Source organism: Dermacentor silvarum, chromosome 1 (genome assembly GCF_013339745.2).
Source record: "Dermacentor silvarum isolate Dsil-2018 chromosome 1, BIME_Dsil_1.4, whole genome shotgun sequence".
Taxonomy (NCBI): domain Eukaryota; kingdom Metazoa; phylum Arthropoda; class Arachnida; order Ixodida; family Ixodidae; genus Dermacentor; species Dermacentor silvarum.
The window spans coordinates 155,505,097-155,530,661 of record NC_051154.1 but is presented as its reverse complement, the minus strand read 5'-3'; the positions used below and the strand labels follow the sequence as shown (position 1 = coordinate 155,530,661).

Here is a 25,565-nt window from a genome sequence, read left to right as displayed (position 1 = left end):
ATATTGACAGTGGTTCCAGATATGGACACCCACTCTATGTAGGAGTGGGCTGTCAGCCTCACTACATGTCTCAGTACACATAAGAACACGTCATGACGCACCTCACTGCACCCAAGGTGTCCGCTTATAAAGCACTCGTCTTCCCTAGTTGACCCGACTAGGGAATCTGATGACCTTGGAGCGGCCTATCAGAGGGTTCGTATTGTTCACAGAACTCCCTCCTAATGTTGCACCCTCGCCCTCACATTTGCCGCAACTGCGTGGCCATCTGGGAAACCGAGATCGCCGCCATTCCCACGGCAGTAATTCCACGAAGTTTGCCCCTCGCATCAATCAGGGGCATATCCACGACGGTCAGCTTGTCATGATCGGTGTCGGCCACAGTCGCCAGGTAGGCAGCCGCTCAGCACGGTGTGGCATCGGGGGAAGCACCCAAAGGATGCGCACTACCGATTTGGGGTGCTTGTTTGCCCGTCACCATCGGTGTCGGGCACTGTTGCCGTCTGGGCGACGCTGATGAAAGGGGCTGCCTCGATGGAAATATCCAAAGAAAGTGCCCTGCCGATTCGGGACGCAACAACACAGCATGCGACACCAGTCACTTACCCATAGCCTTTTCCGTAAAGTGCGCTGCAGAAGGCTGGAAAATGGGAGATATTGTAGTGCTAAACATAACGACTACCGCGTGTGTTAAGGGAGAAACTTATGCAAATTCGGTAGTTGTTTCAATTGCACTTAAACTTGCGCCACGGTGGAGTTCGTCTAGCTGAATGAGAAAGCCTCACGGTCTTCTCTAGCGGTGCACCCGCCGAGCTTCCTCTATTTATTGTCGGAAAACTGAGCCTTCTTTTGTATACGAGCAATTAATGGCAGGATACTACATTCTAAACAACTCTCTCAGAATCGAGAGCGTGCCAATGTTGGCACACAACACGTTGTTCGAACCCATTACGTTTAGAGAGAAATAAATTCGCTGGAATTCGCACCTACACATAACGCTCTCTAAGCCGCTTTAGAGTCGAAGGTCTGCCACCATTCTCGACCTGTTCATGGGCCTTCAAACTCACCCACGAGTCGACTCAATCAGCCTCAGACCGACAACTGAGACAAAGATCGACCCGTTACTCTGAGGTAGAGTAGCCCGGCTAAGTATAAATTTGGTGAGCCTGGGCCGAGTAAGCACGGCGGCGTAGGATTCCTGCGAGTCTGAGCCCGAGTGAGCCCGGCTGAGCAGAATTCTGGTGAGTCTGAGTCCGAGTGAGCCGTAAGCAAAAAATATACTTTGTGATTTAGTCTGAGTGAGTTTCGTTTATTTTGACGACCCATGCGCGAAAGGGTAAGTCTCCTGTCTTTCGTCAACCTTCGACAAGCGCTTCACCGCGCCTTGCTTGAGGCCTCTCTACAAGCCACGGTGTCGGCGTGGCGTACGGGCACGAGAGGAGGCAATATTCGGATCACGCAGCGAACCGGCGGCACTGTGTCGATGACGAGAGGGCAATGCGTTAACGGATGAGTGCGTGCAGGGACAAACAAGTAATCGGAGAGCGGTAGAGTTTAACTTCTCTGTTTTCTAATGCAAGCGGATTTTATAAGTTTTAGTGAATCACCACTTCCCTTTTAAAACACGAAGACGATTCAGTAAGTTTTCATCATTTCGGTTTCACCTACGCGACTTGGACGATAACAGGTGACACGACTTAAAAACTAGCCGTAAAGAGAAAAAAGCAACCTGCTAGTGCAACTATATAACCCGTAAAACATGCACGTCAAGTAGAAAGAACGGTGCTCTCCCAGGAAGGAAATATAAAAACCAACCAGTGCAACAGTGTGTATTCTTGTAACAGTTACAATGCGGCTGCCAATGAATGCCGTCGATTTCTCAATGTCGCGGATGGGTGATGTCGCGGTAAACGGCTGATGAGATATGCCTCTGCTAGGTGTCATGTTTCAACGCATGTTTGTAGCATCCAAACAGACTACAACGCTCGTCCAGTCCGTGCTGTGCGTGCTGTCGAATTTTTCACCTGCCCTTAACCAGCCCAAGACTCCGCGCCACGTGCAGCTAAGTAAAAGAAAGATCAACGTGGGAGTTAACTGAATTTTTTTCATTATGGGGTTTTACGTGCCAAAAACCACAATCTCATTATGAGGCACGCCGTCGTGGGACACTCCGGAATAATTTGGACCGCCTGAGGTTGTTTAATGTGCAACTAAATCTCGCATTCCGAAATCTCGCATTCCTACCCCATCGAAATGCAGCTGCCGTGACCGGAATTCGATCCCGCGACGTCGTGCTACGCAGCCCAACACCATGCATAGCCCCTAAGCAACCATGGCGGGTGTGAGACTTAGTACAAACCACCCTTCATCGTTCAAGAGCATCAGTGTCCTCACCTGCTCGGAATAAAAAAGCAGCAGGCTGACCGAACTATCGAACACTGTCTTCTTGTTTTGCTACTTGCCCGAAGCATGGTGTTGTAATTTGTATAGGCTGATAATGTTGAAGTTGTATGCAATTTTTGAAATCGCCTGTGTCAGATAGCATGCTTCTTGTCCTTGAGCTCGATTATTCGAAGAGGTGGACAACACTAGCACGAGAAATGGAAACACATATTCAACTAATAAGAAGAATTCACTAATTAACTTCCTAATTATTTACTTTACGGCACATATTGCAATTTTACGAATTGTAGCCGGTGACCTTGCGAGACGTATTCCCTTGAAATACGTTTCCAGGGTGACACCAGTTTCGAGATATTATTTCCCAAAGTGTCGAACGAAATACATGGGCGTTTCAGTTACTTTTGTGCCTCAATGCATAAAAGAATGTTTTGTTATAAAAGTAAGTGGAACAGCATTGCACTTTTACGGCAAGTTTTACGGCGCATATCTCCAAACTGACGTCATTCTGGAAATTCATTCCAGGTGGATACGCCTTCAAAACTCACCGGCTACAATTTGAAAATTGCAATACGTGCCGCAAAGTAATTATTGCAAAAGATAATTAATGGATTTTATTATTTGGTTGAATATGTGTTTGATTTCTCATGGACGTGCCCGCCTCTACGAATAATCCCGCTCAAGGACTAGAATTATGTTATCTGCAAGAAGCAATTTTTAAAATTTCATAAATCTTAAAAATGATCACCGTGTATAATACAATGTCAATGCGCACTGCCTCCGCAACAAAAGATCATATATGCCGCAGTTTGCTCATGGCCAGCGAAGCATGTAAATACCTCAAGGAAATAAAAATTGGCTATGCTGGTGTCGGGCAACGAGACGCACATTGAGTGCGGACATGGCGATTCTCGTTTATAAACTCTGTCTTTAGTAAATACTAAACATTTCCCCATATCAGCGCAGTCCGTTCGTAAACTGTACGTTATAGTGGAAACGCGTGCGTGATTTATACCCGTTCGCCTCGGATTCTCTGCGATGTATTATATTTTTAAAAGAATGCTCAACTCATGGTGACGGTGGCAGCGCGAGACGGCGCGTACCATATATCGATCAAGGGCATAAAAAAATAATAAAAAAATAGTGAACATGAGACTACGCTGCCATCGTTCGGGTTGTCGTCCGGCTCACTACCTTTCAAAGACTTTGTTTGGTACGCGGTAGCTTTTTGTGGCACCCTCGTCACGACCGACCCACGCTACGCGCTCTCCGGTCTACTCTCTCACCCTCCGCTCGCTGAACGGCAAGAAATTACCGCGTGCGCATCACTCGGTGTGGGCCAGGTGCCTTTGCTTTATACTTTTAAGCGAAGCTTTATAGGCTCACAAGTGTCGGCGGTGGTGGTGGTGGCGGTGGTGTCACGCTGAAAAGTGGGCCGATCCTGGCGATAGTGCAGAAAAGGTCCAAGCTCAATAGGCACACACCAGAGAGAAAGAAAGATAGAGAGAGAGAAAGGAAGAAAGAGAGGAAGAGAAAGAAAGAAATAAGGAGAGAGGGAAAGATAGATATAGAGAAAAAGAGAGAGAAAGTAAGAGAGAGAGAAACATAGATATATAGAGAGAAAGAGAGAGAAAAAACGAGAGAGAGAAAGAAATAGAGAAAGAGAGGGGGAAAATATACATAGAGAGAGAAAGAAAGAAAGTCACCAAGAAGGTCAGAGAAAGAAAGAAAAACAGAGAGAGAATGGAAGAAAGAGAGAAATAGAGAGAGAAGGTGAAAGAAAGAGAGAGAGAAAAAGAAAAAATAAAGAGAGAGAAAGAAAAATAGAGAGAGAGGGAAACAAATAGAGAGAAAGAAAGAAAGAGAGACAAAAAAATTGCCCGCCAATCCACCCTGTGAAGGTGGCTGGAAAGCGAAGCTTTTTACGCCACCCTCCCGTGACGGCGGCGCACTTGATATTTCACACACTACAACGTAACTTTAACCACGGCCTTTATTACTATTTACTTCACAACAATGTTCACTACTGCTTTATGATCGGTGTGATATACGCTACTAGACTACCCCATAGTGGGGTAGTCTAGAAAATGAACCGAAGCAGTTACTAGGCTGGAAGGGTTTCGAATGACGTCAACCCTCTTTCAAGCAGCTGCATAAGCTTTGCAACAGCTGCAATCTAATCTTACGGACCACACCGAGCCTGTTTCCGTTGTTTGCCCGCAGCCCTTATCATCCATCATGTTGGCTCATCACTTTGAAGCTTGTTTTTGTGGTTTTTCTTGCGAAAACGAGTGCTTAGTTGTACGCTGAATGCCTGAATTCAAGTAAGCTATACTGCTATACCTGCAATTGTTAGCGGTTCGTCGGGATCGTTTTTTGCTTACAACGACGGACACGACAGAACCCTTGGCTGGTAGAGGTACAAAGCTTCGCTTTAAAAAAAAAAGATCACCATGAAGGTCACATACACACACGACAAGCTTCGCTTACCCCCATTTTCTGGACAGAGGAAGGGCTGGTGATATTTTATTACAATGCTTCAAGATGGACATGTGACACTCCCTTCTAGTCTTTTTCCTTCTTCTATGATAAATGCACGTGTTCAGCGGGATCCACAGCAAATATGGATGTCAGAGCCGTGTCACTGGTGGAAGTCGGCAGCTGCACTTATGGCACTTAATGTCATAGACACATCTACTGTTGATTCTGCGCACTAACCAAGAGTTACGAAATTCGCAACGCCTAGCGCGAGGTCCGGCTGCTCAAAAAGGAAAATAGCAAGTCGTACTTTCTGCGGCGCCCTCGTGAATTATAGATTGAAAATTGGCAAAACGTAAAGTGAAGCTTTTTCTATGCACAATTGTAGCAGTGCTCCCCCCCCCCCCCCCTTTTTTTTTTCTTTCTGACGAGGCAGACTTTCAAACTGCACATGGCCAGAAAGAAATGGGGCCAAGCTTTATGCTAAGCTGCCAAAAATGTACACGAGCAGCAGGTACGCTCGCCCAAACACAAAAATTAGAATTTCCGTATTTTCCCTAAATGTATCTCTAATAAATTTTATCCTTAAACGAAATATTGTCAGCGCTGTCAAGATGTCGCAGCATATTTATTTGTTTCTTACTGGGCATTTTTTAAGCAGAAGAATTAAGGAACTTTCTTGTACGAGTACACTGAAGGCCCCTATAGATACATTTTTTAACTGTTTGGTCATTGTGATACATCTGCATGCCTTGTATATTAGTCCTTTCATTGCATATTTTATTTAATATTTGATGCGATCAATTTACGAGAAGTCACGAGTGAGTGAGAGTCTGTAGTCAAAGTGGATCTGCCAGAGTCTGATTCTGATGAGTGAGTCCGAGTGAGCACGGCTGAGTGGAACATTGGTGAGTGTGAGGCCGAGTTAGCCCAGCTGAGTCGAACTTTGGTCAGTTTGACTCCGAGTGAGCCTAGCTGAGTCAATCTGAGTGCGAGTCCTCGTGAGCCCGGGTGGGCAGAATTTTGAGGATTATGAGGTCGAGTGAGTGCTAAGCTAAACTATAACTTGTGAGTGAGACGGAGTGAGTTTAGTTTGCTTTGCCGCCTCATGTCTGCCTCTACATAATGAAAACTGCTACAGGGGATTTTTTCTCAAATCTATATGTTTTTTATTATTATTTTGTCACCGTACCATGCACACATTCATGAAAATATACCTCGAGAACAGAAGGGGGCCAGTGAAAAGACAAACGAGCAGTATATACCCCACCTTCCACCGCATTTGAACGCCCTTTATTTTTGGCGTCATGCACCCAAATATGACGTGTTTCTCCTATCATCAGGAGGAGGCTACCTTTCACGTCGATGTTGAAAACAGCTTGTTCTAACGATATTGCTAGTGAATAATTCATTGCTGGGCAGCGGACAAGGCTCTCGAGGGAGTGATTAACTCATCGCGGCCGAACTACGCCCGCATCCAACTCGCGCATGCACATCGCAGAGGCCCGGTGGTTTGTGCAGCGGCAAATATGAAGGCTCCCAAAGCTACTTCTACTTTCATTTCTTTGCAAATGCAATATCGCTTCGCTTACAGATCGCAGACAGACGCAACTCTTCTCGATCTGTAAATGTCGGTGCTTACGGTTGCTGCTTCTCTTTACGGATGAGTAATACGCGGTGATAAGAAAACCACAGAATTCTTGAATTCCGAAATTTTCTTGAATATGCAATGGGCCCGTTCTGCGCAGCACTTTCCTGTTATTACAAAGGGAATGTGGCGCTACACTTGCGTACGAGCTTTTGCATTACGTATTTTTGATGGATGACACATGAGGGCCATCGCTTTTTGCCATCACTTCTTTGCCCCATCGGTTCTATTTGTCGTGTCATTTATAACCTTGGAGTAATGTTTTGAATTCTTAAACTCGCATGGAGGAAATTCGGCTACTTGGCAACAAATTGCGGACGCCGCAACGAAGTTACGTACACTCACATGGTGGCACTGTTTGTTATTTTTGTTCGCCTGGCGGTGCCCGTATGCGGTCGATGAGACCAGGTACGAAAAACCTGTAAGCTAGTGGTTGATACGGATGGCGATTTTATGTCGTGAAAAGTGTCAGAAGCACCTCCCATCAAGAGAAGCTCTTCTAGAGGCTCCTCGATAGTGGCTTCGTGCATGTTGCATCGTACACAATGAAGCACACACATGCGTCACCCAGGACACACGGCCAGTGATGCGGCACGACGCTTCGAGCTCTAGTCTTCTTTTTTAGCAGCGGAGCTGTTTAAGCTGGAGGTAGTCCGGATGGTGTACGCCCGAAATGTGGGCCGATCCTGGAGGTTGTGCAGAAATGGTCCAAGCGTAATGGCACATACCCCTGTGAACTAGCGATTCGAGTTCTGGGGCCTCTACCAGCGATGAGTACACGTTTGAAGACGAGGATCATTCCATCTTGGCAAGAAATATTACCGCTTACGGCTCCGAGGCTTCCGCGTCAAGCGACGAAGAAGAGCAGGCGGCCGCGGAAGGGCCGGTCAGGTTTTCGCGAACCGTAGCGCGAAGATTTTGCTCTGCACCAGACACTTGTGCAAGAATTATTTATCATTTCCTCTATAAACTTGCTTTTTCAAGAGCGCACGCAGGCGGGCAGCTGCGGAGTACTTCAGCACTGCGTGGAGGACTGAATAGTAGTTTATGCCATCGGCGTGCGCAACTGCTGTGAGGTATCAGTACCTCCGAGACTCTCACGTCCACTTCGCCAGCCGACTGACAGATGGCAGCACCTGTCTGGCGTTCTGCCCAGTCTTTTCTGCTTTTAGCCTGTGGAGAAGCGGAGCTGTGTGTGTGTCTGATCTCGTGAGTCGTGCTCGCTAGCTTTGTATTGTTTTACTATGCTTTGCCAACATATTTAAAGACATTACTGCCTTCGTGCCCAGCCTCGGGCATCTCGCCCCAATCTCGCCCTCACACTGCTCAAGAAGGCTGCAAGTGAACGAAATCAGTACCGACATCTTTTCGCCTCCTGTTTTCCATTCCTGCTGATCATTTCTGCCTTGCGCTTTCGTGAGAAGACCGGTGGCACAGCGTCAGGCTTTAGGCGTTGCCTTTTGAGCGGCATGCCGAGGCTTTTCTGCACAGCCGGGCTGGTCACATAATCATCGTCGAAGAAGTGGCCCGCGCAAATGAAGTCATTTTAGAGGTCTCCAGGCTGGGCGTGATGGCTGACAGGCAAGTATCCGAAGTTTACGCACCTTCTCGTCTCTGGGAAACGTGTGCGACGGCGTGTCACGGCCGACGATGCTGTTATATATACGAGCAATGTCTGGGCATTTCCTTCCGCCGCAACGAACGCACCAATACCGAGCGACGCCCGCGGGAAGGCGCATGTAAGACGCATCACCGGCGTGGAGCACCGACGGGGTTTAAACGGACCACGTGCGAAGATCGCCGAAAGGGTTTAAACAAACGCTGCAAGGGACCGACACCCCCAGAGACACTGCGACGGCTGTGGCCGACCTTGGCCACGCGTGCGTGCGCCGGTGGGTGTTATGACGTCAAATTTCACCTTCTGCCGGCGGCCGCTTGGAGGCAAGGTGCAACAGAAAATCGTAAAAAAAGATGTTTCTCGTTATTTTTTTCAAAGCAGCTTGTTTTATTCGTCATTTTCAACAGTTCAACTTTTGTTCCGACGCAAAAAACCACCCGCCAACTTTTGTGTCCGCATCCCTTTAAGTGTGAACGCTTGTGGCATGAACAATAACTGCGTACTATTATAGCACACATAGGCTTTGGCATTTTAATACCGGTCGTATTAATAGCGCTCAGTTTTAATAATAGAATATTTACGCTGTATTCACGTTGGTTTACGTTAGTTTACGTACACTCCTCAATATTTCTCAGCCCACTTACGTTATGCTAAATGCAGATTTTACCTATAGTGCAGGATTTTCGCAGAAATGCTGTTGTTTATGAAGCTGCTCCCGAGTGGTTTTAGAGGCAGGATAGTTTCCTGGTGCCTCGGAGGGATTTCAATGCAGCTACTTTATTGCTTGTTGAATAAAAAGATCACACCTGCTTGCAAGACAATAATTTTTTTTCATGATCTCGAGGGAGAAACAATTTTACTGGCCATTTGGAGAAGTGGCCTGGCCGAGGGTTTGACTTGAAATCTCTGGATGATTACTGATGACAACGGATAATTACATTAAGTTATGGAAGTATTAAGTTATCTGGATGAAGTATCTGTGCTAGTCCCTCGATGGCACTTTAGGAGGCCTTCAGATACCCGTGTCGAATCAACATTTAGCGTTGTAAAGCCTGGTCATAAAGGACGCAGTCATTTTGTGATTGATAGCTGGAAGGAAATAATTCGTACCATTTTCTAAATTACCGAGGTCATGAACCTGGAAATATTTTTCGAAGTATATTTCAGTGTATATATATCTCAGATCATCGGTGAAGGAAACCAGAAGTCGGAGAAACCAAGCAAGCATAAGGGAGTGTTTCTACCTTTTTTAAGGGTGTTTGTGGTAAATACTTCGAAATTGACTGTGTAATCATTTATGAAAGAAATAATTGATTAGAAAGTTCGATCACGTCCACGTGACACCCGCAGTAATACAGGACGTACTACGTCTGCCACTATGGAGGAGGGTGGCACTTGTCAACTCTCTCGAGATTATCTTACACTAGACATAAATACCCAGAAAAGTTGAAGATTGGACAGCCGTCGCCATAGCTGTGTTAGTAGTGCAGCGGATGCACAATTCGGAGGTCGAGGGTCGGATCCCACCGGCGGCGCATGGTTGTATTACAGCGTAAGCTGTTATGGGCTCGTTCCAATACCCGTTTCGATTCGCGATGATGCCACCGCCGACGTTTGGCCGTAACCGCTATCACCGGAAATGCGAAAAAAAGTAGTCGCTCGCCGCCGGGATCGAACCCAGGCCACTGCTTGGGAGTCCGATACTTTACAACTGAGCCACGCAAGCGCTTGCAATCAGGGAGCAGAAATATTGCGCTTCAGCGCACCCTATCGGCAAGCGCGCAGGCACACGACGACCCGAGCCTCCGCCAGTATGGTGGCGCCATCTATTTAGAGTGCCTGCAACCGCCGCGCGCGCAGGCGCAGATGACCATATGCGATTCAGACGAGGCGCGCAATCAACGCTATCCCGATGTTAGATGTGCGCTACGTATTCTGGGTACCTCTTCGGTAGACGTTATGACGTCTCCTCGCAAGGTACGAACCGCTGCTGAAGAAGCGAATCGTAGAGCTACGTGCGCGGCTGCAACCAGGCATTATCGGGCTCAGCAGACTGCTGTGAGATAGCATTACAAGCCGCAGCTCGCCGTCGACGCCAGGCGGACAGTTCAGATCGTTCTCGTCAAAATCGAGGAGAAGACACTGCCGCGAAGACCCTGTTGTCGGTGGTGCCGAAATTGGAGCTTCTCTTGCGCCGCTCAACCAGCTTACGCTGTGACTGTGCTGCGTGTGCCGCGTAGGCCTGTGACTTTTTTTCTTCTACTTTCTAATGAGTGATTTCTTTCATGAATGATTACACAATCAATTTCGAAGTATATAACACCACAACCCAAAAATAAAAAGAAAATAGAAACACTCCCTTATCCTTGCCTTGGTTTCAGCGACTGATGGTTTTCTTCATGTGTATGTCATAACGAGAGCCTCAGATAACGAGATTATGTATGTATGTATGTATGTATGTATGTATGTATGTATGTATGTATGTATGTATGTATGTATGTATGTATGTATGTATGTATGTATGTATGTATGTATGTCATAACGAGAGGCCTTGTTTGCAGATCACCTGTAGTGAGTCAAGGCTCACGTGAAAAGGCATTTCTCTGACTCCATCCTCACATGACGCTAGATATCATAAGAGCGCTAGCGTTGTGGTAGCGCTAGCTTGGCTCGCAACGCAGGGAGGCGGCCTGCTAATGGCGCCGATGAAAAATGAAAACACAAGCAAAGCGTCATTTCGCGCGCGTTTCCCTGGCGACGGCCCGAGAGGCCAATCATCGCTCAGAAAAGCGCCGATTCGAGTGGCGGGAGAGGAGGGCATGCGAGGGTCTTCGGCGCGGCGGCAGAGTTCAAATAATGTCGGTACTTTCAAATTATCAAAGCAGTTCAGTTGGCGTGGCTGCGCAGAGGCGGAGCTAAGCCGTGACGTCACTGCGCCGACCGACGGGATATATAGCTCCGCGTCGCGGCCGCGTCAACATAAAAGCCCCGCCGTCTCCACATCGAGCACATCGCCGCAAAGATGGGGCGGCGAAACGTCGGCGATTCGCAGAAGATACGGAGTTACGAGCCCGCGAAACCGAGCAAAAGCGTTTGAGTGTCCAGATATTTTAATGACCGAGTATTCGTTGCTCTTTGGGCTGCCGATTCCGGGGTGATCTTGCGCAAAGCTTGGCCGAACCGAGATAAAGCTAGGTGGAGTCGCCAGCTTCACTGTTTGCCCAGTCTTCACCCCTTCACGCCTTGAAGTCGCTTGTCAACGATCACATTTAGGGTAGTGAATGAAAGCTCATAAGTTACGTTTTGTTTGGGTATGCGTTTGTATCAACAGAACGCAATTTTATCGATGTAAAATCACGAAGACCTGTAACGCATGAAATGTACGACAATTGTTACGCAATAAATTGCAAATTAAGAAAGGTAAACGAAAGTTCCCGCATTCCGACGCGAACGACATGTTATGGCGGAGTCGATGGATAAGCGAACGTTGTACTCATACGCGGAATGAGCGGGTTGCACAAAACATCTCGCACAGACGATTTAGTGAGGAGCGTGAAATTCGACTGTACAGTTCAAGTGTCACATGCATTTGCACAAGGAGAGAGAACGAAACCATGTTAAAGCTAACAAATTGCGTTGCATGCAAGAAAGTCGAATGCGGCTCGGTGGTTTCTGACGCTCCTGATTCGAACGCTGTTATAGGCATCTCCATTCCGAAACCTGTATATAGTTCAGCAGAGACCGCCTCAAACTTGCTAACAGGCAACTCTTTCATCTTCAGTATTGATCTGTATATTCCGTCACTTCAACAAAACTACCATGCTGCAGTGGTTATACAGCACCTGCACTGTCTCGAAAAGGGAAATATAGTTTTCCATACAGTTGCATGCAGTTTAGCGTAGAGGTGAATTCGCTTAACAAATGGTTGCTAACGTGGGTGAGCTTGTGAGCCTTAACCAAGCAGGTGAATGTAATGATTTAAAGTAATTTCCCTAAGTTAAGGTATTGGAAATGTTTTAGTGTGTTGAATAGGGCTAAATGAGGTTAACGATGCTTCCTTTGTAAGTTGTCATTATGTTACACGCACAGAGAGCTTTACAATTGGATCGTGGAGTTTGACGTCGTGAAGCAATACACGACCTATGGGAGGCGCCACAGTGGGGAGGGGGGGGGGGGAGGTGCTCTAGATTTTTTTCGATCCCTGGCGTTCGCTAACGCACCCCTAAATCTAAATATATGAGCGTTTTTACATTGCTTCGATAAGGGAACGCTGCTGCCATGGTGGAGAAACAAGCCCATGACCTTGTGCTCAGCTGCAGAATGCGATAGCCCCTGAGCCACCTCGGCTGGTGCTCAGATGGACAACAGCATCAGCACAGTTGTGACGGCGGGTTCCTATATTAAAAACATCGACCACGAAATCTGCCATGCTGGAGGCAGCGGATCACAAGGCTTACATAGATTTGCTTTACACATACACATTCACGCATTAGATGGCGCCGCCGAGAACGCACTGGGCACTCCGAGTAGGCCAGACAATAAAGCGCACGGGCAACGATTCTTGTTCCGTGGCTCCCGGTTGCCTCAGGCGGGACTGACAAGAACATATTACATGCAATATATTTTCTTGGACAAGTTGTTCGATAACAAAGAAGTAAATTTCATAGCGCGAGAAGACGAAGACAAGACATAGCGCTGGTCTGTGCAGTGTGTTTATTGTACTCGAGTTCTTGCTTCGATGTTACATGCACTTTGCCTATATATAGCAACATTTATAGAATCAAGGTTCTATAAAGAACCTTGAAAATCTAAACGTTGGCCTATAGCGGCTAGACGAAGTCTACCTACCCGTTAAGTAATATCAACTTAACGCTCACTCGGGCACGGTCCGCTAGTGTTCACATGAGCCTGCGCAGCAAATTTCAGGCTGACGGGCTACCATGACATTGTTTTGCCTTTTGGTATAACTATTATGGCGCGAAAAAAATTATTATAAAGAAACACGCATCGACAGCACGTGGCGCCCGTCCTCTCCATCTGTGTTTCTTTGTCTTTGCATTTCGCGCCATAATACTTATACCAGGACGTCGGACCAAAGCTCAAACAAAAGTTCATGCTACAACATATTTACCGGGATTGTTTAATCGCCGACGCAAATGCACCCCTGTTTGCCCACATACCCATTCACACGACTGCGGAGACTGTTCGGAGACAGTGACAGGGTGCGCGTTTGAGGTAAGAAAGAGAAATATAACCATTCAGCATGTTCAGGTAATTTCCATAAAAGGAGTTGTGTGACGAATTTCAGAGCTGCACGTACAGGCAGGAGAAAAAGGGGCAATGATATAAAAAAGTGGCAGTTTCGCCCGAAACTCGAAGCATCAATTGCGATAGCAAACTAGTAGACAGCTATACGACCTAAGGATAGTAGTCTGATCGGCTGTACAAACTTGTAAACATTCGCTTACTAACTAAATTAAGAAGTATGGTGTCCCGTGCGCACAATCAAACATGAACAAATCTCACTCGATGACCGCCCACACTCGCTGTTAAGACACTGGAGTGAAAAAGTGCAGCAACAGCAGCGAGCGAATAGACCTTCGGGCTGCCTCTCGCTTCAACACGAACTAAGCGGCGAGAACACAAGGCACACGAAGCTATCAGCACTCCGCGCACTGTGTCGCACACGGCGCACTCGGCGCGGCTGCGCCATACGCAGCTGCCGCCGGAGTAGAAGCCCCCTCCCCTTCTTCCCTCCCTTCTCCCTAGTGCCTTGCGCACGACGGAAGAAGGCGGTGTCCCGTTCCGCTTTCCTCCCTTGCGCGCACGAGACTGAGCCACCATCGTCGGCTCCCCCTCGCATGCTTTCACGCGCACATACAGTATACGGCGCGCGGCGCCGATGCTATCGCCCTCGGACTTTATATGGAACATCACGCCGACGGCGATGCCAGAAATGTGCCTGGAGTGTAAATATAGTTTATATCACAATAAAACATTCATAAAATAAAACAAGTAATGACAAAGAACATAGGAGTATTAAACAATCTATATATACCTACCCGACAAAACATTTACGCTGACAACACGCCCAAATAATAAAAATTAAAACGCCGAAATATTCTAACAAATATTCTAACCGTCAGTGGTAGTAGCGCAAGTCGGCCCGATGTGGGGTACGAAGCGGTCGGTATAGTCCTACTGTGGCCTAGGCGTCAGCCTCCTTGGCACTTGGCATAGATGGAAAATGACGCGCGGAACTTCACGGCTACCAGAGACCATTGCGCAATGCCATGACAACGTAGCCGTGGCCCAGGAGCTGAAGCTTCCACCAGTCGATGGCCCCCGAGAACCGTCGGTGATGCAACCGCACCACTCCGAGGACACGTCAGCACTGCAAGCTATTATAATGAACCTTGAAAACAGGACCCGTATCCACAATGTGGTTGGGTCGCAAATCAGGTGTTTGTAATCACAGATAATAAGTTCAGGAAATAATGAAGATCTGGAAAAGATAAAAGAGGGGACGAAAGACTATTTTGTATACCAGGGACAAAATTCACGAAGCTTTTTGTTTTAAGTGATTTTTGCCACTGGCCGGCGGCCTTCGCTTTGAGTGTACTGTACATACAAGTACAGCCATTCCTGATCTGTACAGGTATGTACAGATCAGGCAGACAAACAGGCAGACAATGAACTTTATTTAGGTCCTGAGGAGTGACTCCGTGACCCCCTTACGGGGGAGGAGTTGCCGCGGGCCGCTCCCACGTCGGGACGAGCTGGCCGTGCCGACCGCCGCGTCGCAGGCCCTCTGGACGACCCGTAGCTAAGCGGCGAGGCCGGAGCTCTTGAGCGCCTCCGCCTACTCTTCTTCCGTGGTGAGTTGATCGTGGCCCCGCAACGAGGGACACCGCCAGAGCATGTGTTCTAAAGTGCAGAAGGGATCGCCTAAATCCGGACAATCGGGCTCGAAAGAGTCCGCTTACCTGCGGACCTTGGCTAGGCTGGGATAGGACCCGGTCTGCAGCATGCGAAGGGTGGAAGACTGAGGCCTGGAGAGCTTCGCGTGGAGCGGGGTATAGACCCTCCTGCCGAGCTGATAGTGCTTTGTAATTCCGTTGAATGTGTGGAGCGAGTCCTTGTGGAGCCCCGTGTCCGCGCCCTCAAGCGGCGTTTCTCCGGTGCGGTGGGTGAGTTTCCGCGCGCGGGCAAGGGCCAGCTCGTTGGCGTTGGGAACGACGATGGAGACCCGAGGCCCCATGTGGGCCGCGAGCCAATTGATGACGTGGGGGGCGATGATTCTGCCGCAAAGCAGGGCGGCCGCCTCTCTCGTGACCGAACCCGTGGCGAACGCCCTGACCGCCGCCTGAGAATTCGTGTACATCTGCGGCCTGCTCCCGTCCCGGAGGACGAGGGCCACCGCGACCTGTTCCACCAGTGCCAGGGACGAGCCCCGCACCAACGCGGCGTTCAGGAGGTTGTCCCTGTGATCTACCACGGCCGCCACGAATGGGTCGGACAAATCGTATTGGGCGGCGTCGACGAACGCTACCGATCGTGGATCTCCAGCGACGGATCCGAGAAGTGCGGCCACCCTGGCCCTGTGTCTGCCTACATTGTGTTGCGGGTGCACGTTGCGCGGGAACGCCGAGACCGTAACGGCCTCCCGCGTCCCCGCGTCGAGCGCACACCGCCACTCCCTGACGGCAGTGGGACCGCAGCCCAACGCCTCCAGGATCCGCCTCCCCGCAGGCGAGGAAGAAAGCCTGACGACCTGGGCCGTATGCTGCGCCTCGGCAACCTCGTCGAGAGTGTCGTGGACTCCCAGCTGCATGAGCTTCTCTGTGCTGGTGCCCATGGGGATGCCAATCACCTTTTTCATGCTCTCGCGCATCTGCGCCTCGAGCTTTGCCCTCTCGTATCCGTGGCAGCGATGCGCGGTGTCCACGTACGTGATGTGGCTCATTAGGAAGGCGTGGCACAACCTGAGGAGGTTGTCTTCCCATAACCCTCCGCGGCTGTTGAAGACCCTAGTGATGAGCCTGACCATGGGTGCTATTTTGTAGAAATGACTTTCAAAGTCACAATGCCTTTTCACGTGACGTCACCGCTTTTGCAAATGGTGTATACGTATGCACGACGTTTTTTGAATAGTCCAATCAACAGCTCGCTACGTTGGGCGGATGTTTCTTTCATGGTTTTTTTTTTCCGGGACTGTATAGCAAATTTGTTTTGTGAAAAGACATTTCATAAAAGCGCACGTCCATTCTTCGTAAAGCAAATTTGTTTTATTACCTTACAACGTGAAAGCAGCCGTTGCATAAAGAAAATCAAACGCAAGTGCTCCTATTTTTGAAGGCGCAGCCACATATTTGTCGAATGTACCTCCAATCCATGCCTTTGAGCTCACGAAAAATGGCGGTCTCTGTTGGAGCCGAGCAGCTGACTGTCGCATCACTGAGCGTTTACGCTAGTCCGTAATATTCCACAAGTGATTTCGGCCTACGACTGTGTACTTTCGTCTGAGAAGAAATTCAGACGCGGCTTCCGGGAAACGTGAGATAGAAGAAAGAGGTGAGTAAATATACTCCTGTAGTGCTTGCATTGTTGTGTGGTTTTCGCTGCATGTATTGAATGACGTGTGATCCTTTCTTTTTTTAGGAAGAACCAACAAGAATTATTCATTGGAGGAAAAAATTTGGAACATAGTGGATAGAGAACTGTCAAGGCACCGAGCACCTTTCTGTAGGGCACCGCCACAACAGAGCAATCGCTTCGTCAAAGTGATCGCAGCGACGGTCACCCTTCCTCGGTCAGGCGCCCCTGCACTGACGGTTCCGCTCCGAGAAAGAAGCTGCTAGAACGGTAAATGTGAGTAGCGACATTAAGTTTTTTTTATAATAATGGTATAAAAAGGTAAAACAGTCATCAAATCGAAGTGAGTGTTTTATGCAGGCGATAAGTTTAGACAAAATGTTTGCCTTATTGTGTTGTGGTCGGGCTGAAATTCTCGTTTTTAGAAAGGCTTCAAAATGTCGGCGAGAGGCCCATGCGTGTCGTAGGAACAGGACGCTATTCTGTTTATCGAGCAACATCCATACCTGCTTCTACTAAGTTCTCGCCACGTGTGAGTGCTGCTCGAAAAAACGAGCTGTGGGAGGAGATAGTGGCCTTCTGAATGAACAGCGGTAAAGACAAGCCGCTGGCGAAGTCACTGGGCCAGCATGCGCTGAACTCTGTATTAATTGTACCGATCAGTGAACAAGTGTAAAATTTACATATAGTGCTGTGATGATCATTTCTTGTACACATTTGCAGGATATAACTGGCAATATCTAGGCACATATGTGGCTAAAAGAAGAAAGTTAAGTTCATGTAGCCATGTAATGCATTTTAATGAAATGGGATGGCAGAATTTTGATGGGCCAGAAATATATTTTCGGTGTCTCAATATAGAGTGACAATAGCGTTATTGCAGTAACTCCAAAGCCTGAGAATGTGGACCAATACAACAACATACCAAGACCTTCTTGCTGAGCTTCTGTAAGTAAATTTGAATTTATTTTCTTGGCAACAGCACCATAAGGCACAGATGGCGGGCCTGCTGCAGCTGACAGAGGAAGTGCGCAGCCTGTGGGACATACAGCAACAGTGCCTCGAGCAGGAGCGGCGGTCTCAGGGGACGAATCAACACCTCCTGCAGCTGTTGCTGGCTGCACTTGCTCATGGTGCGAGCCAAGCCCCTCACCCATTTCAGGCCCCTCATTAAATGTAAAGACGCATAGGCAAGTAATTTTTCATTGCATTTTTTAATCGCTTTAAAAAATTCGCTGATGTAGTAATGATGATATGAAGTCAGACTACTGCTGGTTTGCAACAAACAATTGCTTATGTCATCCTTTAATGCAACCACGAATAGCATAGCAGAAGCAGCATGATTTGTGCTTGAATTGATACTGCAGCAATAGGCGTGTCCACACCATCAGGCTCACCTGCACAAGTGCCAGTAAGTCTGGTGGTGCGAGCATTCTGACTGTGGCATTGAAATTTCCAGGCGCCTGATTGCTGTCATGCCATTGTGCGCATGAGGCCACACCACAATTTCATCCTGTCTTACCAAATAGTGGCAATCAATTCTCGAGAGCGGGAGAATTCGGACCTCAATATAACATTGAAAGCAATCTATGAACAAACACACACACAAAAATGTGATGAAAATTCCTTGCCTATGCTCCTTCATTTCATTTGTATATTTGTGAATATAAAAGTACGACATTTTTTTTGTCTGTAACTCCACGACAGCATGTTCCTTTCACATGTGGTGATGTGCTTACACATCTGGCTGTGATAAATATGGTTCTGTTGGTGCATGATAATTTATGCACCTGTACATTCTTTTCTGGTACAGTTTAAACTGGGTGCTATTTCTGTGTAACTATGGATTGCACAATAGTTTTCTGAAACAATGCGTGCCGTTACTTGTGATATTTTAGATGCAAGTGCAAGGGGATGTGATATTTATACAAGGTGATGTGATATATGCTGCATGTCTCTACTACTGCAGCTTGATGATTTTCACGGTTCTTTAATGTAATTGCTATTGCATGTGATGTGTGCATAAACACGTTTTACCTTAAAAAAATGCGGTAGGTTGAAGAATAATGAAAGTTGCAGGTTTGTTTAATGCTTTTATTTACATGTCACTGCTTCATTTGCAGTGCTAGCTTGCACCATAAAAATATTACTGTGTAACATTTAAATTATTGACTCTACTATTTACAAGTGAGGACACTTTGCTCAAATCTACATGAGCACACTTCACGGGAGCCACACCGCTTGACAAGTTGGATGACCAGTTGACAGCATTTTCGTCACTAGGAGGATATTTTGCGGTTGTTGCGAGAGAAAATGGTGCAGGACCTAGAAGGTGTGCGTGTAACAGCACGTTCGATGGAGCAGAAGGTGTGATGTGCACTGTGCATTTTGGCTTTTGTGAGCTTCACTGCCCGAGTAGAAAGCGAGGAGACGAACGCTAATGTCCTTCATTGCATAAGGTGAGCGGAGAACTGTCAGGGATACCAGTAAGAAATAAGGTTACAAAGCAAAACTGCACGCTACATCCATGGCACATAGGGAATCTACATGACGAAAGCAGCAGCAAGCAAACCATGTCAAACGCACTTTTAGAAGCCACTTTATTTTAGTTTGCTTTCAATCTTATATGTCACCACTATATAGTCTGTTTTACTTATTATAAATGTAAGGTCTACATAACCCTCGATCGCACAACTTTTACATTTCTCTACAAATCGTGAATGCTTTGCATTACGTAGACATCTACTACAACTGAGTATGGAAAAAGTTCTGTCAACAATTTCACCGCATTAAATGCACAATGCAATTATTTCGTATCTGAGGATGGCCGGGAACTGGGGTCAGGAGCCACGGATCCAAGGGGTAGCCGCTGCCACTTGCATGAAAATGGAAATGGTGCACTGAGTACTGCTTTGACGAGAGGCAAGTTGACAACTGAGGAAAGTTACAGCATCATTAAACAAAGGTAGGGTTCATACGTAGCAGACCTCACACTGTCGTGACTCCCAAGTAAGAGCACGAGTTGGGCATGTCCACCCCGCCACAAACTGTTAACCAAATTACAAGCGTACTACTCGGTGCCCCACTGAAGCTGAAGAAATCGACACTTACTGGTGTTACCAATGATACAGTAGTAGCACTGAACACGTGTTGCTTTCTTCTGCTCCTGGCAGGTACTTGGTAGCATGCTTGTAACTTAACACTTTTAAAATTGTCAGTGCTAGTACTAATTGGTTTCATTTTTTCTACTTAGGCAGGCACTTACTCGTGTGCATGTTATTTAGTTATAAGTTTGTGTTGGGGAGGGCATGGCGTTCTATTCGCTAATGAAGCGTGATTGCAACAAAAAATGTTCTGTCTTACCGATGAGGTACACACCGGGATTCGCGATGCGCCCCGCCTGGAACCGCCGGCGCAGCCATGTCGTCCGCCTGACGAATGAGTCGTGATCCGACCCCGGTCGCATGGGATACACGGTTAGGATCCTCATGTCCGCGTCGCAGATCTGCGCAAAATTTGAGCGGATAAAGTCCGCGTTGACAAGTGCAACACAACTGCCAAAAGAATAAGCAGCACTAGAGAAAATGACGCATACTTACGAACATGAAGTTTTCGGCGTAGTAGCCCTTGCGATCACCCTTGGGTGCGATAATGGCAATGAGGCTACCGTCCGTGCATCCGATCACGCCGGGAATAGCGCCGCGCCGAAGGAAACCCTCCTTCACGGCGGCCTTTTCTTCGGACGTCTTCGGAAAATGGTCACACTTGTTGCGGACCCCTGAGTTTACGACAGCCTCGGCCACGCGTCGCACGCACTCGCTCCCGGTCGACTGCGACACCCGATCGTCTCCTTGCTCCCTACGGCGCTTGCTCCCGGTGGCAAAGAAGCGCAGCGCGCACAACTTCCGCTCCACCGACAGTCCCGTCGCTCGCTCCGCTTCTAGTTCCCCCGCCATTTCCTCGCACAACAACCGCACCGTTTCCTTCGAGAGAGGAAAATGCCGTCAAAAATGGTCATCTGGCATGTCAAACGCGTCGTGTGGCTCTCCATGTCCGCGTCGGCGACGGCGAAGAGCCACCGCAGGGGGCAGCCATTTTTTATGCGTTCTGAAACGACCCTACGTTCGGCGGTGCTAAAAAACTGTGACTTTTGTTCCGCATACTAAGTACGTCAACGCCATTTTGACGTAGCGGGTTTCTGCGTGTACCCGACGTCGCATGATTGACAGACAACATGGGTGCGGCCCGGTCATTTTCGACCAATGGCAGCCGGGTGATGACATCAAAAGGCATAGGCGAAAGTAATAGAATTGCTACGAAATAGCACCCCATGTTGTCAGTTTTGGTGGCGATACGAGTGATCGTCTGTCCGTTTCTACCAGTTGCCTCGATGAGTATACCGAGTACGCGGACGACCTCCACCTTGGGAATGACCTGCTCTATGGCCATGCGAATCGAGATGTCTACCTTTCCGAGAGAGACCTGCCCCTTGAGAATGCGCCCCCTCCTGGTCGGTCGATACAAAAGGAGTTTGGACAAAAGGACAGGGAGAGCCGGAGCCCCGTGCCCGCCAAGTAAGCCTACAGATCAGGATTAGCTGGAATGTTCTCTGGCAAACAATATTTTCTTAATACGGACCTAGATGGATGGATCATTTCATTTAAAAGAAATAAAAAGAAGATATGTTGAACAACATAGAATGAAAAGAATTCAGAAGCGTTAAAGTAGGGATATTCACGAAAGTAGGAATTAGCATGATAAACGTTTTGTAGCTTGAATGAAAATACACACATGGTCAAATCCATCATATTGTGTCGAAGGCACCATCAAGGGAGAGTAAAGCCAAAACACTTAAGTTCAAGCCCGGTTTACTAAGCGGAGCTGCAAGCATTGTTTATTTTGAATCAATGTCGATTTAATTAAAGATTGAGGGAATCATAATATTATTATTGAGGGAAGCTCGCCACCTTTTATACGCAATGACTCAAGACTTCAGGTTTACCAGATAGCCGAAAGATTACCAACATTATGCTAATTAATTAAATAAGAGGGAAGGCGTTATAGAATGGAAGATATAGGTTACTCGGTTGTTAAAAAAATTTTATCTCTGAGTTTTTGTTAACTTCCGTCGCGGCTAGAGGTTACATGTGTCAAAGCGTCTATTTTGAAGGTAACTGTAACGCCAAATGTCCTGTAACCTTTAGATTGTAGCTTATACAAAGTTGTAATTCGTGGCTCAGGGGAAATATTGCTTGGATTGGAAGTTTACTGATTATTGTGTCGTATTGCGATCCTGATATGTTGTTTTCTGCCGGGCCTAACCTGTACGATATAGTGTGCGACCGCGGGACTGAGGCAGGTTGGACTAGATTGATTTTATTGGTACCAGTCGGGATCTTTGATTTTGCAACGTACAAAACAAGTTTATATCTTGCACGAGCGCATGCTCAAGTCAGACAGCAGCAATTCATTTGTCAATGATCTGCATACGTGCCATTATAATGTAAAACCAAGCCACAGAAACAATGAACATACATCGGAGAATACTGTGGTGAACCATGTTCTGGCATAAATGTTTACTACGGCTCATTGTGGTGGACAGCCCCCGCTACCACTACATGCAACTTACGCTGTGGTATCAAACATAGACTTGTATACCTGCCCAAAGAGTAAACACGTATGCATTATGGTGATTTACTACATATTTGTACCCCATAATTCCTTTATTTCCGTGTGTATCGATGCTCCCTTTAGTAGCGTTTGTTTCATCTTCTCCTGAAACGCGACACCCACTGAAAGCGGGCGCACGCTGAACGGCGCACGCAGACGCACGCTGGAGTGCTGTGAAAACCCGACGACCGACAGGATGAAAGCGACAAGCAGGTCGAATAACTCTTCTGTAGGGCGAGAAAGATGCTTTGTAATAAGACTTACTGTACGTATACACTGGAACACAATGTATGTGCCGCCGCGCTTTTATTTTTTGCGTATGGCAGGGAATTGCAGCAAATTGCAGCAAAGGTCGACTTCATTAGAGAACGCCAGACAAGCACCACGTTTGCCGGCTCACTAACACGCGCAAAGGACGCTGCTACATTCACATGAAAACGGGCGACAACCGCTCCATATAAGGTCTCGTAGAGAGATGAACGTGCGTTCACGGTAAGAGGCCACAATGGCGGCCGGCCAATGAGCAGGGAGAAACATACAAATACAAATGAACAGCGACATTTTTAAATTATCTCATATTAGCATCTTGATATATGGTTCTGTGAGATTTTGACAGAATGTTAGTTGGATTGTTATCTTTATTTGCGCAAGATGCGTGGTGTAATCAAACGCGCTTCAGCTTCAGCCAAACATGAGTGCAGTCATATCTCCTCGGCGTTGCACAGCTCTCGAGATGCATGCCGGGAAGAGTATCGCCGGTGCGAGTTTTTCGTAACGGTCATGTCGCGCTTTGTTTCGTCGCTTTAACCACGTTTTGACGCTCTCCAATTTGGTCGCATACGCTTACAAAGCGTGTTGTGTGTCTGAATCGCTCGTGACGCGTGGTACAGTTACCAAAAATGCTCCCAAAGGTGCGCGAGCCGCTGAAAAGAAGCCATAACGCTGTGGAGCGAGGGCACGTTTGGTGTGCTGTGTGGCCGCTACAACGAGACGCATTGACGATGGCCAATGGTAAAAGTTGTTTGCTTAACTGAGAGCGGTGAGCGTTGGTTGTGTTGTGACTGCTGTAATGAATGCCGAAGACAGCAACAAATGTGACCTAGGTAAGAAATGCTTCTTGTTCAATTATTTATGTGCGGGTGTGTGTCCGTCATGTGCTGGTGTGTGTCTGTGTCGTATATTTCGCCGTCAATTGCACCCGCCGTGGTTGCTCAGTGGCTATGGTGCTGGGCTGCTGAGCATGAGGTCGCGGGATCGAATCCTGGCCACGGCGGCCGCATTTCAATGGGGGCGAAATGAGAAAACACTCGTGTACTTAGATTTAGGTGCACGTTGAAGAACCGCAGGTGGTCCAAATTTCCGGAGTCACTCCGGCGTGCCTGAATTGCAAATTGTCCTTATTTAAAGAATATTTATTGCAGTTATTCAGTTTGTAATCACTTGATATTGCGTTTTTACTGTTAGACTGTCACATTTTTTGTGGTGTTGTCCTTTGTACTGAAGGGGAGTGCGAACTGACTTTGGAATTAATTTGCGTTCAGTTCTTTAGTCTTTAATTTTTATTGTTGCCGAAATTTCCTAGACAGAAGAGCATACTCAAATTCTGCGTGTTCAATTATTTGCTCTGTGGTAGCTTTTTTATCGGTCAGTGGTTCATTTATGCCTCTTTGATTCCATGTTAATAGCGGTTGATTGCACTGCGACACTAGCAAGTAACTATATTATAGTAAAATTACTATTCTGTCCTTGTAGGCTCCACTACTCAGCAAGGAGATAGGAGAATTAGCATCTGACATACTGACAGCAAACAGACATGATTGTGCTCGCAACAGGGATGAGATCGTCTGCCTTATGACAGTTTAAAACGTATAGATATTAGTATTTAAACGTACGTATTGCAGACGAACCTTAAACGATTTTGTCTACTTACACCATTCTTGGTGCTGCTGTAAAAATTCATGTTGCCACGCAGCGCTGTGCTCGGAGGTCTTATTAAGAAAAAAACTAAGCAAGGTAAAATGTATTTTTGCGTGTGAAGAAAAAACTTTGAGTTACCTTGTTTTGTATATGTAAATAAAGTAATCATCACATTTTCACTAAATGTTTTGTGTCAGCTTCTTACAGTTGCTACTCGCATCATTTCCAGAATGTGAGTGCTGCCACCTCATACCTCCATAAAGATATTTTCGATACAGGCAGTGTTGCATGCAGAAGTGCGTAGTGATTCTAAAATGTCTTACCTTTTCAGATGTTGCTGTTTTCACTTGTAAAAAATAAATTAGAAATTTCGCTATATTGTGATCAGGACATGATACTGTTTGCAGAAAACTCTCAACATGGTCCGCAGCAAACAAGTATGTTGTGGGTCTAAGCTGTACACAATGCATTCACCTCTACAAAAGCAGCATATTGTGTACTTCATCCATTATTCTGTGTTTTGCACAATTAATCTTATATTACCTAGCATGTGCCAGCTTATTTCAAAAGATACAACTTTTGTGATGCATCGTGCTTTCTGTACTAATTTCTGCAAGCTGCCCAGTGTATATGACCTGCGGTGTAAAATATCAAGGAGGAGGAGGAAAAAGAGAAGGCAGCGATGTTAACCAGAAATGCGTCTTGTTGGCTACCCTGACCTGGGGGACGGGAAAGAGGGAATAAAAAGATGACAAAGGAGGGCGGAAAGACGCGGTGAGCTCGCGCATTCACATGGAGGGCCCCAGCAAGTCAAGGGCATTCACATAGGCCAGTCGCCCTCAAGAAAGACAAAAGTGCCTTCGTAGCTTCGTGGGCCGACGAGCGGTCTTCAAGTAGAACCTGCACGGACAACGGCCGATCGTCCAGTCGTCGCAATGCGATAGATAATGTTTGTCTTTTTGACTGAAATAAAAGCGGCAAAGGTGATTTATACGCTGTGATCCAGACTTTCTTTGAATATTAAACAGAGAATTTGAGACGAAATGTTGCTTTCTGCTGAGCAAGTTTTTTAGCAATGTTTACAGAATTTCCATAATAATGGTTAGTACTAATATTATCAATATTTGACTGATTAGCATGTAGATAACGATTTGGGGTTAATGGCAGAGCTGGTCAATCAGCACTCCATATACGGTTGCTGGAAACATTCTGCCGCAGAATATATTCTCAGAAACACTT

The 25,565-nt window shown here is 47.0% G+C and overlaps 1 protein-coding gene across 1 annotated transcript; it reads right to left on the bottom strand.

Annotated features, from left to right (window-relative positions):
• Nucleotides 1-19,545: 19,545 nt before the first annotated feature.
• Nucleotides 19,546-20,695, bottom strand: LOC119431573 (putative nuclease HARBI1). The gene is made up of 3 exons (XM_037699089.1): nt 20,339-20,695; nt 20,103-20,244; nt 19,546-19,673 (listed from the first exon to the last, which is right to left on the bottom strand). Exons 1-3 carry the CDS (start codon nt 20,693-20,695, stop codon nt 19,546-19,548), a joined length of 627 nt encoding a protein of 208 aa, XP_037555017.1.
• Nucleotides 20,696-25,565: the final 4,870 nt, after the last annotated feature.